General features: G+C 40.3%; 1 protein-coding gene across 2 annotated transcripts in view; it reads right to left on the reverse strand.

The window, feature by feature from the left end:
- Positions 1–17,625, reverse strand: part of CPB2 (carboxypeptidase B2) — a 57,763-nt gene that overhangs the window by 26,098 nt on the left and 14,040 nt on the right. The window contains exons 2-6 of one of the 2 annotated variants that reach the window (XM_019971242.2): positions 15,541–15,616; positions 11,529–11,653; positions 9,613–9,721; positions 5,764–5,865; positions 3,539–3,643 (exon numbers count right to left, since the gene is read on the reverse strand). In XM_019971242.2, coding sequence (XP_019826801.1) covers positions 3,539–3,643; positions 5,764–5,865; positions 9,613–9,721; positions 11,529–11,653; positions 15,541–15,616 — 517 coding nt within the window. The remainder of the gene's footprint in view (positions 1–3,538; positions 3,644–5,763; positions 5,866–9,612; positions 9,722–11,528; positions 11,654–15,540; positions 15,617–17,625) is intronic. The other variant, XM_019971243.2, reaches the window with a different exon arrangement.

Here is a 17,625-nt window from a genome sequence, read left to right on the forward strand (position 1 = left end):
ATGAAACCAGGACCTCAGAGGAACGGATGAGGAAAGGGAGAGTAGAGAGAAACTGCAATGAGGAGACTTCTTAACGCCTGTAAGTGGAGATGTGGGCCCCAGTGGAAGGATGACCTGAATGGATTAGTCAGGTAACGTTTCAGGATCCTCAGGACCTGGGGTATTTTTCTGATTGGCCAAGGGAACTTGGTAATGGGGCAACCTGTGTTTCCTTCAGGCATGTGGGGATTAAAGGTAGGGTTACATACAGAGACATAGAAAATAAACTAATGGTTACCAAAGGGGAAGTGGGGGAGGAACAAATTAGCAGTTTGGGATTAACATATACACACTGCTGCTGCTGCTGCTGCTGCTGCTAAGTCTCTTCAGTCGTGTCCGACTCTGTACAACCCCATAGATGGCAGCCCACCAGGCTTCCCCGTCCCTGGGATTCTCCAGGCAAGAACACTGGCGTGGGTTGCCATTTCCTTCTCCAATGCATGAAAGTGAAAAGTGAAAGTGAAGTCGCTCAGTTGTGTCCGACTCTTAGCGACCCCGTGGACTGCAGACTACCAGGCTCCTCCATCCATGGGATTTTCCAGGCAAGAGTACTGGAGTGGAGTACCATTGCCTTCTCTGAACACTACTATATATAAAATAGATAACAAAGATCTACTGTATAGCACAGGAAACTATACTCAATATTTTCTAATAATCTATAAGGGAAAATAATCTGAAAAAAAGTATATAAAACTGATTCACTTTTCTGTGTACCTGAAACTAACACAACATTGTAAACCAACTATGCTTCAATAAGAAAAAGTGGTTGGAGGGGCTTCCCTAGTTGTCCACCAACCAAGACTCTACACTTTAAATGTAGGGGGCCCAGGTTTGATCCCTGGCTAGGAAACTAGATTCCACATGCTGCAACTAAGAGTTGACCTGCCACAACTGAAAAGAAAAAAAAAAAAAATCCTGCACACCAAAACTTAAGATTCCAAGTGCAGCAACTAAGACCCAACGCAGCCAAATAAATACATAATCAAAATATTTTTAAATAAATAAAAACCAAATGGTTAAAGTCATATATTTCGCTGAAAAAATCCTACCTAAAATAAATAAAATATAAAACAAGGAGGGATAGTGAACCAGTGAAGTTGCTCAGTCGTGTCCAAATCTTTGCAATCCCATGGACTGAAGCCTACCAGGCTCCTCCATCCATGGAATTTTCCAGGCAAAGGTACTGGAGTGGGTTGCCATTTCCTTCTCCAGGGATCTTCCCGACCCAGGGATTGAACCCAGGTCTCCTGCATTGTAGGCAGATGCTTTACCATCTGAGCTACCAGGGCGAAATCAATATTCTTAATTAACTTTGTGAATGATGTTGTTATTTATAAAAATATTTTCATATCTGCCATTTATCCAGTTATTTATACTTCAAAAGTATGCCATCTAGATATTTAATCATGATCCTGAAGTCATGTAATCTCTCTCTATAAGCCTTAAAATTCTGACTTGGTGTATTTTAACTGTGTTGAAAGACACGATTTTTAAAAATAACATTTTCAACCAAGTTGAACATGTTCATGAATCTAATTCTTTACCATGAATTTAATCTGTGTATCACGGGGCTCTCCAAGCATATGTTTTCTGATGAGTTTTCACAGTAATCTATAAATATATTTACAGTTATGGTTCTATATCTAGTGAATGAATCACTCAGTGAGGATAATCGCTACAGAAATAATGTCTGACATACAAAGACAACACATAAATGTTCGTTGATGGAATGATTCACCAGAAAGATAAGTAATATAACTGAAACCACTGTCTTGCAGTTAAAAAAGCAAAAAACAAGAATAAAGATGAGGAGCAAGGGTGGCAGAGGAGAGAGCACAAGAGCGAGTGAGCAATTAGAGGGCAGGAGATAAAGGCTTGACTAATTCCCATCCCGTGACAGACGATCGCTCAGCTCTCTTTGCCTGGGGGACACTGAAGCTTTGTCTTTCTTATAATCCTAGACAAGAATAACAATGCCTGCCAACAAGTTAACCAATAACCATTCGACAAAGAATAAATCTGTACATAAAAGCATATAAGACATTTTGAATGGAAGATTCTGAAATAAGCTATCGTTCTCATGACCATTAAAAATACAACAAAGAGCTATCCAAGTCTTAGTGTGTGGATGAATAATTTAGACCTTATCCAATGGTAAGAACCTATTTAACCCAATAGTAGGTACTGTTTAAGTCCTCTCTGGACCCCAGAGTTGTATTTCAGTTTAAACCTGCAGCATTAATTTAAATTTCCAATGCAGGAAGCGGATGTTGAGCACTGATTAAGTGGGCCAAAAAAATATAGTTATAGGGAACAGAAAAGTGATTTTTACTGTTTTCATTTGTTATATAGATTTACAGTCATTATAATTTTTACTATTATGACATACTCTTTGTCTCATACATGGATTTTTTTGATTACAAGGCCTTCTTTAGGGACAAAAGTACCTACTACGATATATGGAAAAAAAATATAATCTGCTCTGCAATGGGGTACTTTATGTTCAATTTCTAAGAGCAGAATATGGCAAAAGATACCTGGATAATTCAAAGCAAAAGAAAAAAATTAATTGGGACTCAATTTAGACAATTGCTTCAGTTCTTTCTTTTAGTTAGTAAATGTATTACAACTGCAGGTGTGTATGCTCAGTCGCTCAGTCACATCCAACTCTTTGCAACCCCATGGACTGTATCCTTCCAGGCTCCTCTGTCCATGGGATTTTCCAGGCAAGAATACTGGAGTGGGTTGCCATTTCCTGATACTATTTCTTAATTATGCTGCAGTGTTTGAAAAGTGTGTTAGTTACTCAGTCATGTCCAACTCGTTGCGACCCCATGGACTGTACCCTGCCAGGCTCTCTCTGTCCATGGAATTCTTTGGGCAAGAATACTGAAGTGGGTAGACATTCTCTTCTCCAGGTGATCTTCTCAATCGAGGGATCAAACCCAGGTCTCCTGCATTACAGGCCGATTCTTTTACCATATTAGCCACCAGGGAAGCCCTCCAGTGTTTGTGTGCTTAGTCACTCAGTCGTGTCCAACTCTTTGTGACCCCAGGGACTGTAACTCACCAGGCTCCACTGTCCATGAGGATTCTCCAGGCAAGAATACTGGAGTGGGTTGCCATGCCCTTCTCCAGGGGACCTTCCCAACCCAGGGATCGAACCCAGGCCTCTCATATTTTAGGCAGATCCTTTACCATCTGAGCCACTGGGGAAGCCAGTGTTTAGTACCAGCTGGAAATGTAGAAAAGATAAGGCAGATAATCTTTAGGGTAATTTAAATGCTTAAATTCATGGTTCTCAATATGCATGAAAGTCACCTAAGAAGCATGAGATCATTGTAGATTCCCAAGTCTCACCCCCAGAGATTTCAAGCTGAGAATTCTAGGAGGTGACCTAGGAAAACGCATCTAATAAACAGGCCAGTTGAATCTACTGCAAGTGGTCTGAGGCCACATCCTGAGAAGCTCTGGGCTTTCAGAGAATGTGAATACTTACAGAGCCCACGAACCACAAGCAGAAAGCAGGAGAGATCCACTCTCTGGCGTGGATTCCACAGTCAATCCACATGGCATTTTTGGCCCTTTGTTCTTTTTTAGAAACCTGCTCAGAGAAAATCAAAAAACAAGTAAGAAGCAGCTTTAGGATAATAACTTCCTGAATACCAGGGCTTCGATTTCATCCTTTTAGCAAATCTATGAAATATCCCCTATTCTCTTCATTCCTTGGAAAATTCTTGGTTTAAAATTCTTTTTATTCCTAAACAAATACCCGATGATACCAGAGCTACATGAGAAATTGCAGAAGTAGAGACCCAAGAACTAGTGCTTCAGGCCATATCTTCTCACTGCAGTTAGAATGAAATGAGCCTGTGTTGGGTGGGCAGCTCTCTGTGGGAAGTGGGCACAAAGAAAGGCTTGGGAGAGGGAAGTTAGTGGTGCCTAAGACAACCTTGGACTCCCTCACCATTTTCCCAGGGTGCACACTTTTATTTAACGTGTAGATCATTCCTTATTTCACACAAAAATAAACACACATCTAACTTGACATCAATTTATTATCAACAGGTCTGGGGACAGAGACCTTATTCTGATTTACCATCTAGGGTACTAGTGTAAGCCGCCAACTTTCTGGAATAAGACTACCAACTTGTCTTCAATGATAGCCTTTGATGACTTTAGAAGAATTCTCACAAACACCTCTATATAAAATGAATCATCATTCATCTACTTTTAAATATTACACAATTTTAGAGTATGGAGGGAAGGGAGAAGAGTGTTGCAAAATCAAAGAAATATGTGGGGTTGGAATTCCAAAGCAAGAAAAAGAGAGGGTTCCATTTTTAAATTGCCATCTATACCACTCAGGGAGTTTTCTTCTTAACAAACCTGAAGTTACTGATGTCCAACAAAAAGGCAAGTGTGGAAAGCTTTGGCCACAAAGGATCAAATTGTACAAAGAGAATTTCCCAACTGATTTAATCTCCTCAACTTAAAAGACAATCCTGAGTTGTTTCGACTAGTTGCTTTATTCGACCTTCTGTTTAACTGTGGCTGAGCAAATTCTCTTGGTACCCATTCTGACACTGAGGAACCCTAGGGACTCCCATGATGTGCACATCCTTGATTGAGACTGGGACTAAAGCTTGCAGGAAGCATGGTTTTCCAACATGTATATCAGGTCCCAGAAACACAAGTTCCAAACAGTACATACAACAGGGCAAAAAGTAAATGTCATAGGTGGGTATGCCATGATTACATGGATCCAGCCCAGTAGACTAACTCAGCTGCCAAGAGAACCCAATGTTGCCTAGGGTCTGACTTTGTACTGCAAGCTCTCATCAGAACAGATTAAAACCCAGAAATCCTGACTCCAAATTTTATCTTTGGACAATCAAAGAGCTTCACCTCTCACAGTTTAGAACATGTGAGGAAACCATGTGTGAATGAAATTTTACTAAATCAAATGTATTTCTCCAATAATTAAATTTTTTCAGACCTTCTTTTTAATTTTTTTTTTTTTTTTTAGGAGAAAGAGTGGTTTTAAAAATAGCAACAGAACTGCAGAATTAGAAATGAACAGGCAGAAATCAGTTTGGTTTCATGGTTCCCAATATTCTTCCTGTGGCCCAATTCACTGACTTTACTAAGACCAGTTTGTTCAACTGAGAATAAATAACCAAACAGATGGTAACTGAAGCAGAAACGGTCATATCAGCCCTACTGCCAAGAATCCCAGCATTGCTCTGGTTCCTATTCTTTCCTAGTTCCTGTTGTTCAACTCCTTTGGTTCTAAAAACTATAGTAATGTCAATGTTTATTCAAAACAGATCCCTTTCCTTTTTTTTGGCCTAAGTCAGTCAGTCAGTGGTGGTGCTGAGGGTGGTGGTTGTGGTGGTATAAATAAAAGAGGACTTGAAAGATAATCCAGACCACTCTCCTTGTTTTATGAAGGTAGGCATTGAAACCCAGAAAGGTTAAATGACTTATCTATGTCACAGAGTAGATTCTAAAACTGAGGTTACTACTCTTAGGTCAACACTGTAGTAGCAAAGGAAAACAATTTAAAGGTAATCACCAATCACTGAAGATCTGGATATTAAAGTTGAGGATCATTTGTAATACACATATTTCCAGAACTCAAAAGAAAATCCAAGTAATAACAAGCACCACTGGAGAATTAATACCTCCCCAAAGTTGAAAAATCAATGACTCTTCCCATACCTTTAAAACATAAAGTGGGTACTTCTCGTATGAGGATCCAATGTGGATTTTTTCAACCATATCAGGATACCGCTCAGTCATAACTTCTATCCAAGAATAGATCTATCAAAGCAGAAACCAGTGGTCACAGAGCAAGTTCAAAGCATTTCCCTGACAAAGGAAACAGACAAATTCTTCCAGGAAGGGTTATCCCTCTAGAAAAAATTTTGTGGAGATAAAGAGGAACTAAAACACTTGAGGCAGAGTGTTTCTTCTGCTGCTTAGGAAAATCAATAAAATTAAACTTTTGAGAAGTATCAAGGTTTAGGGAAAGTGGAAATGTACTAAGAAACTTACGACAAAGTAGGGAAATATCATCTTTAAAGGATAACTCCTTAAGTTATTTTTAAAGGCTGATAATGTCAAATCCTCACCTCTGTGTATGAAATCCTATTTACCATTCAAGAGTTCATTTTTATATGAGATTTAAAAAAAAATATTCACTTTTCAAGGGTAACCTAAGGAAGCCCCGGGCACTGTCTTTGCACAGGATAAATGGAGCTGCCTTTTTTTCCCAGTGGAGACTTGTGGACTCACAACAAGGGGTGTGAAATGATGAGAAGCAAAGGGGAGAACAGTCTGGAGGAAAAAAGAATCTCTTCTATCCAGGGAAGGAGTTTGATTCTAAAACTCTCTCCTAGGTGGAAGTCTAGTGGTTTGCGATTCTGACAAGATTATAGTAGAAGGAAACAAACAAATAAATTTCTAGTCCTGACTTTAGGCTAGCCCCCACTTCAAAGCAGGTGTTGAGTGGTGGAGCCTGATCATGTTTTAAAGTAGACCAACTTCTCAGGGGCCATTTAAAAATGTTTACACCTTTTGTAATGGAAATAACCAACCCTTGGCCTCGTTTCTAGGAAATTTGCTGAAGGTAATTTCAAATAGCAGTCCTAGCTGAAGGGAAGAGGAGTACCATTTATCCTTGGGTCTTCTTACAGGAGCGTAACTAGGACGAGTGGTATGTGTGATGGGTTGTTCTGTGTGAGGAATTAAGATGCTTCTGGAAGGTCTACCTGCTGCCAAGTACCAATGCTGTCAGTGTCTGTGGTGTTGAAAATTTAACCATCTGTGATTTCCTCTGTTTACTGTGCTACTCTTCTAAGGCACGCACACATCTAAGAGAACTGCTCCATCCACCTATTTTGTGTTACAGCACTGACAGTTCAGTAGATTTCCTCCAACAAGGGAGGCTGTATTATATTAATTATAGTAAGGCAGCTTTATAGAAAACTTTAAATCTAATCTGCAATAATCAAGGTTACATCCTTTGAATAATGCTCTTCTTTTGCCATTTGTTTTAAGACGTGTTTTTTGGTCATTTGTTTTTCTCCCCTACTGTAGCTTACTTAAAATTTCCTAGTGAGAGTCAATGACAAAAGAAACCCCTTTTGCTCTCCAAGTGAACATGAATGTGGACTGAAGAGCAGAGCTGAAGGGGAAGAAAGGCAGAATTTGGGGGAGAAAGATTGTCGCAATTGCTACAAACCTCTTAGAAAAGATTCAGGATGGGAAGGATGAAGATGTCCAAACTGTTTTCTGAAATGTCATTGTGATGAAATGAATTGTGTTCCCCCTCAAATGTGTATATTAATCCCCAATACCTTAGAACATGACTGTATTTGGAGACAGGGCCTTTAAAGTGGTAATTAAGTTGCACTGAAGTGTCAGTGTGGGCCCCAACCCAACCCGACTGGGATTCTAATAGGAAGTGGAGACTACAATGGTCAGCGAGACTTCAGGGATGTGCGCACACTAAGAAAAGGCCATGTGAGGAGGTGGCCATCCACAAGCCAAGGAGAGATGTCTCAGAACAAACCAGCTCTCCTGACACCTTGTTCTTGGACTTCCAACCTCCAGAACTGTGAGAGAATAAATTTCTGTTGTCTAAGCCACTCAATAAATGGCACTTTGTTACAACAGACAGTAGCTCAGGTGGTAAAGAATCTGCCTGCAACGCAGGAGACCCAGGCTCAATCCTTGGGTCAAGAAGTTGCCCTGGAGAAGGGAATGACAACCCACTCCAGTATTCTTGCCTACAGAATCCCATGGATGGAGGAGCCTGGCGGGCTACAGTCCATGGGTTACAAAGAGTCGAACAAGACTGAGTGACTAACACTACTACTACTGTGGCTAACTAATACTGTTTTCCTCCCATGTCTTTCCAACTCTTTCCTGGGGAGAGGATAAGAAAAAAAATAAATAACCTCTTTGAACAAAATATTTAAAATATACCCCCAAAAATACTCTTTTTAAATGTTCAAATCCTTTGTTTATTTAGTTAGGCTGCACTACACAGCTTGTGGGATCTTAATTCCCTGACCATGGATTGAACCTAGGCCCTTGGCACTTAACGCAAGGAATTTTTCCTGGTCTGCCAGGAAAAACCCAGCAACATATTTTAAATACTTCTGTTTAAGGCATCTCGTTCTTCCCACCAAACCCAACACAGCAGTGACACTGTCACCTTCTCCACTTGTAAATCCTGCCTACCCAACCTCTCAACTCCAGGCCTCAAGGTTACTCATGCAGGGCTGATGTAGGCTGCTGGATGGAGATAGTTTAGGTGGAACAGACAAAGTCAAGGTAAGAGAGAGAAAGGAGAGGGCTGAAATGTTAAGATCCCCGTCCACCAGCCTGGCACATCAGTCCTAGAAGCCTGCTGATCTCTGGTTTGAAAGAAAGTGTTAGCCACTCAGTCATGTCCAACATTTTGCGACCCCATGGACTGTAGCCTGACAGCTCCTCTGTCTCTGGAATTCTCCAGGCAAGAAAACTGGAGTGGGTAGCCATTCCCTTCTCCAGGGGATCTTCTCGACCCAGGGATCGAACCCAGTTCTCCTGCATTGAAGGCAGATTCTTTACCATCTGCGCCACTAGGGAAGACTGAGTTCTGGTTTAACTAACTGGAAAGGAACAGATGCGTTTGAAGATTAAATAGAAAATTGATGCTTATTATTTAAGTGTTAGATGTCACAAAAGTATGGATATGGTTCTTAACAGTTTCTGGGCGCCTAGCCAAAAATGATAAAAAAAAAAAACACAACTTCTATTAAGGAATATAGCAGTACTCCTATGAAAGAATAAAAGGTATCAAGGGATTTTGTACTACTTGGAGAGTATTATATTGAAAAGAAAGGGGTTTAGCCTTTAAGGGAACAAATACGGGGAAATGGCTCTTAAAGTATGATGTGAAAGCTTATTGAGGTCAACTGAACATGGTATCAAGCTTAGGTTTCCTCTAGGAAAATTGGAACCCGTAAGTACTAAGAGGAAAAGAAACCAATTTCTTAAATATTAAAATACAGGCATCATCATAATCATTAATATTACTATTAGTATTTTAAACAGGTTCCTTCTGAAAAGAATAAAATACACTTAAACACTTTTGCATCCTAAATATAAGTGAATAAATTCCTTTAATTCAGTGAGATAATGTGGCAGTTATTCAGTAAGAATTCATTTAGGATAATGGCTGGAGTGCTATTTTTTGTGTGTGTGGCAGTTTCAATAAAAAGGTCTTATTTTCTAATTTTCTGTTGTTCCTTAGAATGTAGTGTTACTCCTGACAATCAGAGATATTCTTAGCTATGGACAAATAGCCTGCTTAGAGGGGCAAAGTCCAAAATATGATGCAATCTTTCCAGGCAAGATGTCTACAAAAGGACCAATTACCTCTGTATAATCAATCTAATAGTGATTTTTTTTCACCCTCTTCCACTAATTATGATTCTCTAATAATGTCCCATGGCTGAAATGGCAATGCTCATTCAATGAAAACAGGCAGTTTGGAGAGAAACGTTGACAACTTACCTCATTTAGTGAGTGATACTGTTCATAGTAGGAGGAGGATGCCCGGGGGCTGATGGTGTCATTGGAAGTCTGCTGCCGGATAAGATCTTCCACATTTTCCACCAGGACCCTGGGTGATGAAACAAGAGTATGAGCTGGTTTCCAAACAGGGCTCTAATTTTCCCTCGTGGCCCATCGCAGACACAACAGGCAAGTGTGGGGGGAAAGTCACTAAGAAATCTAGCAAGCTCAAGGTGAAAACACCACTAGCATGACGGGCTGAAATTCACAAGCCCTCTGCATAGAGCCGCATGGGCGCTGAAGAGACAGTGGCTCCTGTAGAGTATGCTTTCAGGGCCTTCAAAACCTGACCCTTTCTCCAACATCATCAACATTTCTTGATGGTGACTTATTAATGCCTTTTAAATGAACACAGGAATAAGGAAGGTATAGGAAAGTGATCTCATTTAATTCCTCTTGCAAGGGGTCACACAGTTAACTTAGGCACAAACATTTTAACTAAGACGAAATTGAGCCATTCTGTCACCTGGAATGAACAAGAAAAAGTTAGCTGCCATTCTAATAAAGCTTTCTGTACTTTTATTTAGAGTTAGTTGTTCAGTCGTGTCCAACTCTTTGTGACTCCATGGAAGAGGAATTCTCTTGCATGGAATTCTCCAGCCAAGAATAGGGGAGTGAGTAGCCATTCCCTTCTCCAGGGGCTTCCCTGGTGGCTCAGACTTTTGTTTAGACCAACAGGTAAAAGCCAAGACTTTGACATCAGAAAGTTCTGAGTTAGAGTCCTGGATGTGCCACATTCTAGCTGGTTGACCTTGAGAAATTCCTTTGTAAATCTGAAACATTTTTTCTTACACACAGTGAGGATAGTATCTACCTCACAGGGTTTAATAAGGGTTAAAAGATACAATGTATAGAAAAGCTCAGTACCTTTCCTGAAAGGCATCAGATACTAATAACATGTTATTATAATAATCATAATACGTTATCCAAAGATTGCTTGGCATCCAGGAAGTGCTAGGGCGGCAGGAAAACACTGATGCTTGGGTAATGGATGAGAAAGGAGATATGGACAGGAGACTCTAAAAGGAAGAAGGCATGGGCTTTGAACAGAAAGCATACCTAATGCATATTTTAGTTTAGAGCCAGACATTCCAGAATGCTTGCTGACCTCTTGAAGCAAAATTCCCTTTAGCAGCTGCTTTTTTAAGTGATATCACAAAGCCTACTAAAGTGAATGACATTTTGCTTCCTAAGTCCAGGAAGAGAGTAGAGGAATTTTAAGAAGGAACTGGGAGAAACCATAAGAGGCTCCACAGATCACTGAGTCTAACAGTCCATTTCAGACAAGGGACCAAGGTCTTGAGCAGTAAACCACTCATTCAAGGTCATGGAGCCAGCCTCTTGGGCTTCATCACAAGTCCATTCCAGAGATTTCCATGTGGCATGCTTAATGTAAGTATACATTTTTCTAGGAAGCAATGAGACCATCCACTAGCAAATGCACGGTGTGTGTTGCGTGTGTGTGTGCTCAGTTGCTCAGTCATGTCCAACTCTTTGCAGCCCCACGAACTGTAGCCCACCAGGCTCCTCAGTCCATGGAATTTTCCAGGCAAGAATACTGGAGTGGGGTGCCATTTCCTGTGTCAGGGGATCGTCCTGATCCAGCAGTCAAACCTGAGTCTCTTGCATTGGCAGGTTTCTTTACCACTGTGCCCCCTGGGAAGCCCCAAATGCATCACAGGTGCTTATAATGTCTGTATGCTCAGGTGCTAGTCGTGTCTGACTCTTGGTGACTCCATGGACTGTAGCCCACCAGCCTCCTCTGTCCATGGAATTTTTCAGGCAAGAATTCTGGAGCAGGTTTCCATTTCCTAGTGCTTATAATAGTTACTCAATAAATATGGAATTAAGCCTACCTGAATGGAATTCTGCTCGCATTTAAATGGGCTTTCACATTGCTTACATCAGATGCATTCACAAAAAAATGGACTTCGTATCCCTTCACAATATATTCAGCTGCTACTGGCTGCCAGAGAACAATCTGCAGTTTCAAGAAGGAAAATTGATAAAGACAGTTTTTCACATGGTTCTCATCTGTAGCTAATGCCATAAAAGAGTATCTATAAAGGAAATGAAAAAATAATTTCTGGTCACTGGTCCACTCACAGTCACCAATCCCATTCACACATGTGGTAGTGTAAACATTTATTCTGTACGGGGCTTGTTTTATTCTGTAACCCCAGTGGCTAATGAGGCCCTGGCATTTACTAGGTACTCAATAAATATTTGCTGAGGCAATGAACTGATAAATGAACGCACGAATATTTAGAGTCCAACTGTAGGACTGGAGGTGTATGTCAGATGTTTAAAGAGAAATGAAAGTTGGTCTGGAAAGAAAGTTGATTAATGGCGCTTTTCTTTAATAAAAATCCCATATCCTTGATTCTAACATCACATTGGTGTTTCTTTCCTTTAATCTAATTGCGGCCTTTGGGCAAAACCTTTCCATAATATTTACAGTTTTGAGTTTTTTGTTTTTTTGTTTTTTCTGGCTTTACTGTGCTTTTTCAAAGCACTTTCACACCCATTGCCTATGATCTTTTTACTAATTCTTTGCCATAATCTAGGCAGCAGTTATTATTTTGATTGTTCAGATGAAGAAATTAAGGCTCAAAGCTAAGTCGTCTAAAAATCACAGGCCAAATAGTCGCCAAACAAGACCTAAATGCTGAATCTGTGATGCTTCCTCTGGCAGTGCTTCCTCTGCCTGCAGTGTGGTGGCTGTGGAAACACAGCGGCCGCTCTTCTGCTGGGAAATGCCTAGTTCTCTGACCCTGTGTGCTGCTGTCCGTCTATATCCCCTACAGGCTGAGGTTGCACGGCTCCAGGGCTGCAGCCAGTCAATGATGGCATACTGCAGGCATATTTTCGCAGGCCCATTCCTGCCAGATTAGGGTTTCCTCTTGCAGTTGACTTTGTCTTAAGGACTTACGTGGTCCAGTCAAACTTTCATTGGGATTGTCTTGCAGTCTAGAGGTTGTCCAGGCATGACCCTCCTTTTTGCACAGTGGCGGCTGCTCAATGGTCTGCGGGTGCTCCCCGCCATCTCCAGCTCCTTCTTCATCCTTCACAAGCAGACCCCATAACAAGTCTCTTATATCTCTAATCTTCTCAGAAAACCTTAGCCCGATATCCATGGAGCCAGCAATTTTTTTTATCATGATATTTTGTAATTCTTAACAGTTTTCTACATTCAGGGGAGTTCAGTTCCAGGCATGAAAATGTTAGCCAGTTTTCTTCTGTGTTTTTATGCTTACACTTTAGCTAAATTTTTAAAACAAACACCTATTCAGTTTAGTTCAGTTCAGTCGCTCAGTCATGTCTGACTCTTTGTCACCCCATGGACCACACCACACTAGGCCTCCCTGTCAATCACCAACTCCTGGAGTTTACTCAAACTCATGTCCATTGAGTCGGCGATGCCATCCAACCATCTCATCCTCTGTTGTCCCCTTCTCCTCCTGCCTTCAATCCTTCCCAGCATCAGGGTCTTTTCCAAGGAGTCAGCTCTTCACATCAGGTGGCCAAAGTATTGGGATTTCAGCTTCAGCATCTGTCCTTCCGATGAATATTCAGGACTGAATTCCTTTAGGATGGACTGGTTGGATGTCCTTGCAGTCCAAGGGACTTTCAAGAGTCTTCTCCAACACCACAGTTCAAAAGCATCAATTCGTCAGTGCTCAGCTTTCTTTATAGTCCAACTCTCACATCCATACATGACTACTGGAAAAACCATAGCTTTGACTAGATGGACCTTCATTGGCAAAGTAATGTCTCTGCTTTGTAATATGCTGTCTAGGTTGGTCATAGCTTTTCTTCCAGGGAGCAAGAGTCTTTTAATTTTATGGCTGCAGTCACCATCTGCAGTGATTCTGGAGCCCATAAAATAAAGCCAGCCACCGTTTCCACTGTTTCCCCATCTATTTCCCATGAAGTGATGGGACCAGATGCCATGATCTTCGTTTTCTGAATGTTGAGCTTTAAGCCAACTTTTTCACTCTCCACTTTCACTTTCATCAAGAGGCTCTTTAGTTCCTCTTCACTTTCTACTATAAGGGTGGTGTCTTCTGCATATCTGAGGTTATTGATATTTCTCCCAGCAATCTTGATTCCAGCTTGTGCTTCTTCCAGCCCAGCGTTTCTCATGATGTACTCTGCATATAAGTTAAATAAGCAGGGTGACAATATACAGCCTTGACGTACTCCTTTTCTTATTTGGAGCCAGTCTGTTGTTCCATGTCCAGTTCTAACTGTTGCTTCCTGACCTGCCTACAGGTTTCTCAAGAGACAGGTCAGGTGGTCTGGTATTCCCATCTGTTTCAGAATTTTCCATAGTTTATTGTGATCCACACAGTCAAAGGTTTTGGCATAGTCAATAAAGCAGAAATAGATGTCTTTCTGGAACTCTCTTGCTTTTTTGATGATCCAGCAGATGTTGGCAATTTGATCTCTGGTTCCTCTGCCTTTTCTAAAACCAGCTTGAACATCTGGAAGTTCACAGTTCATGTGTTGCTGAAGCCTGGCTTGGAGAATTTTGAGCATTACTTTACTAGCGTGTGAGATGAGTACAATTGTGTGGTAGTTTGAGCATTCTTTGGCATTGCCTTTCTTTGGGATTGGAATGAAAACTGACCTTTTCCAGTCCTGTGGCCACTGCTGAGTTTTCCAAATTTGCTGACATATTGAGTGCAGCACATTCACAGCATCATCTTTCAGGATTTGAAATAGCTCAACTGGAATTCCATCACCTCCACTAGCTTTGTTTGTAGTGATGCTTCCTAAGGCCCACTTGACTTCACATTCCAGGATGTCTAGCTCTAGGTGACACACCATCGTGATTATCTTGGTCATGAAGCTCTTTTTTGTACAGTTCTTCTGTATATTTTTGCCACCTCTTCTTGATATCTTCTGCTTCTGTCAGGTCCCTACCATTTCTGTCCTTTATTGAGCCCATCTTTGCATGAAATGTTCCCTTGGTATCTCTAATTTTCTTGAAGAGATCTCTAGTCTGTCCCATTGTAGATTTCCTCTATTTCTTTGCACTGATCATTGAGGAAGGCTTTCTTATCTCTCCTTGCTATTCTTTGGAACTCTGCATTCAGATGGGTATACCTTTCCTTTTCTCCTTTGCTTTTCACTTCTCTTCTTTTCATAGCTATTTGTAAGGCCTCCCCAGACAGCCATTTTGCTTTTTTGCATTTCTTTTTCTTGGGGATGGTCTTGATCCCTATCTGCTGTACAATGTCACAAACCTCTGTCCATAGTTCATCAGACACTCTGTCTATCAGATCTAGTCTCTTAAATCTATTTCTCACTTCCACTGTATAGTCATAAGGGATTTGATTTAGGTCATACTTGAATGGTCTAGTGGTTTTTCCCACTTTCTTCAGTTTAAGTCTGAATTTGGCCATAAGGAACTCATGATCTGAGCCACAGTCAGCTCCTGGTCTTGTTTTTTCTGACTGTATAGAGCTTCTCCATCTTTGGCTGCAAAGAATATAATCAATCTGATTTTGGTGTTGACCATCTGGTGATGTCCATGTGTAGAGTCTTCTCTTGTGTTGTTGGAAGACGGTGTTTGCTATAACATCTATTGACTTCTGTTATTGTAGCATCTTTGTGAGTTTGCACTTTCAATCACAAGTCACTATTATTTTAACTGGCTGTAAAGTTAATAGCACAAATGAACAAAGTGTTATTTGGGGAATCAAGTGATTAGGGGAAAGAAGAGAAAATTACAAGAAGAGGGGTATATACCAACTGTATATATACAAGTCAGACAACACATAGGCGAAAACAGGGCACACCATTCTTTCATAAACTTAATACGAAGATACGAAATATGAAGATAAATGATGGAGAAATTACCTTGTATGTTGTAGTAACATTCTGCAGAATTTGAACTTGCCTGGAGGTTCTAGGAAGAGCAGATAAAACCTGGCCCCTGGGAGAAAAACACACACAGGATTTTGAGGTTATGTAAAAAATGAAAATAAGATAAATTATATAGGGAAGGGATTCCAGGTAATTACGAAAAGGAAACAAAATATTGAAATAAAAGAGTATCTCACCATAGATTTTTAAATAAGCTAGATTTTGCTTCACTCTAGGTGGAGAAATAGGAACCAAGTTTACCCTTCCTCCTACCTGAAAACTAATATATATGTGTGCATACATATACACACACATGTAAAACAATGCACTCAAGAAATTGAACATATAAAACATGATGAAACACAATTTCCTGTATGGGGTCCTGGAACAGAACAGTGGAGAAACTGGTGAAATCTAAATAAAGCATGCAGTTTAGTTAATAGTAGAGTACCCATGTTGGTTTCCAAGTTTTGACAAATAATACCATGATGATATAAAATGCTAACATTAGGTGAAACTTGGTGCAGTATATACAAAAACTCTCTAATATCTTTGCAACCTTTCTGTAACTCTAAAAATATTTCAGATAAAATTTTAATTAAAAATTAAAACAAAAACGTGTATCAGGAACTCTAGAAGCTCAAAAGGTTACGATAACTTCTGCTTGTCACTATTAGGAAAGGCTCCATGGAAGAGGCAACTGGGTAAGTTAGCAGTTGAAAGGCAGGCTGGCAGAAGACAAGAGGGCATTGTTTGGGAGATGGAAAGATGTTTATTCTTGCCAAGTGTAGGATTTAAGTGTTTAGGGCAAGAGAATAATGGTAGCCAAACAGAAGTGAATTTGGAAACTGACGTTCATTCTCCCCTAGAGAAGTTTTCCAATGCACAGTGAGAAATTTAGCCTTTATCTTGTAGGCAATTAGGAGTTAGGAAACTGATATCATGTGACATGTGATTTGTAAGACTAATTTTGACAACAGGGTGGAGGATGGTTTATTTTGAAAAGCCTGATTAAAGGATTCTAAATTCTAGAAATAAATCTATGGAGACTTGATTATCAAAAGAGATAAAGAGGAGCTCACAGAAACAATAAATTCAGAGGTTTTGTGTCAATTATTGGTACAATTTAAGCATAAACTCTTCAACCAGTGATTAAGGGTGTATGTCCAAGGATATGTGTTGCAGGATGATTCATAGTAACAATAACTGGGAACCACATATATGAGTGCTCCATCATGTGCAACCCTTTGAGACCCCATTAACTGTAGCCCACCAGTTCCTCTGTGCATGGAATTTTCCAGGCAAGAATACTGGAGTGGGTTGCCATTTTCTACTCCAGGGGCATCTTATCGACCCAGGGATTGAACCTGCGTCTCTTGAGTCTTCTGCTTTGGCAGGTGGATTCTTTACTACTTGTGCCACCTGGGAAGTCCAGAAACCACACAAGCACTTATCAGTAAGTGAATTTTTAAATGTTGGTGGTGTCTCCACATTCTAGAATGTTTTGTTGCTGTTATTAAGAAAGAGTCAATTTAAAATAGTTAACTTAAGGGATTTCCCTGATAGTCCAGTGGTTAAGACTCTGCATTCCCAATGCAGGGGGCACAGGTTCAATTCCTGGTAGGGGAACTAAGATCCTGCATGCTCCATGGCATGGCCAAATAAATAAATTAAATTAAATAAATAGAACAGTTAACCTAAGGGAGATTTACGTTATTTATTAAGAGACCGAAGAAAGAAATAAGTGGAGAATTGTATTAAATATTATCCCATTTTTGTAAAATAATAAGTTGGAAAGCAAAAAGAAAATTATTAAGTGTTGAAAACAGGAGAAAAGTTCTAAACAAATGGACAGCCCGTTGTTAACGTTGATTTGGATGGTGGGGAATGACCACCATCATTGGACTGGGTAGGTAAGTAGAGGGAGCAAATAAAGATTGTTATTAAAAGAAAGGTCTCCATACTTCCACATGAGAGATGATACTCAACTAATGTGAAATTGTACACAGTTATCCTGGTAGCTCAGCTGGTAAGGAATCCACCTGCAATGCAGGAGACCCTGGTTTGACCCTTTCTTGG

This window comes from Bos indicus, chromosome 12 (assembly GCF_029378745.1).
Source record: "Bos indicus isolate NIAB-ARS_2022 breed Sahiwal x Tharparkar chromosome 12, NIAB-ARS_B.indTharparkar_mat_pri_1.0, whole genome shotgun sequence".
Classification (NCBI taxonomy): Eukaryota; Metazoa; Chordata; class Mammalia; order Artiodactyla; family Bovidae; genus Bos; species Bos indicus.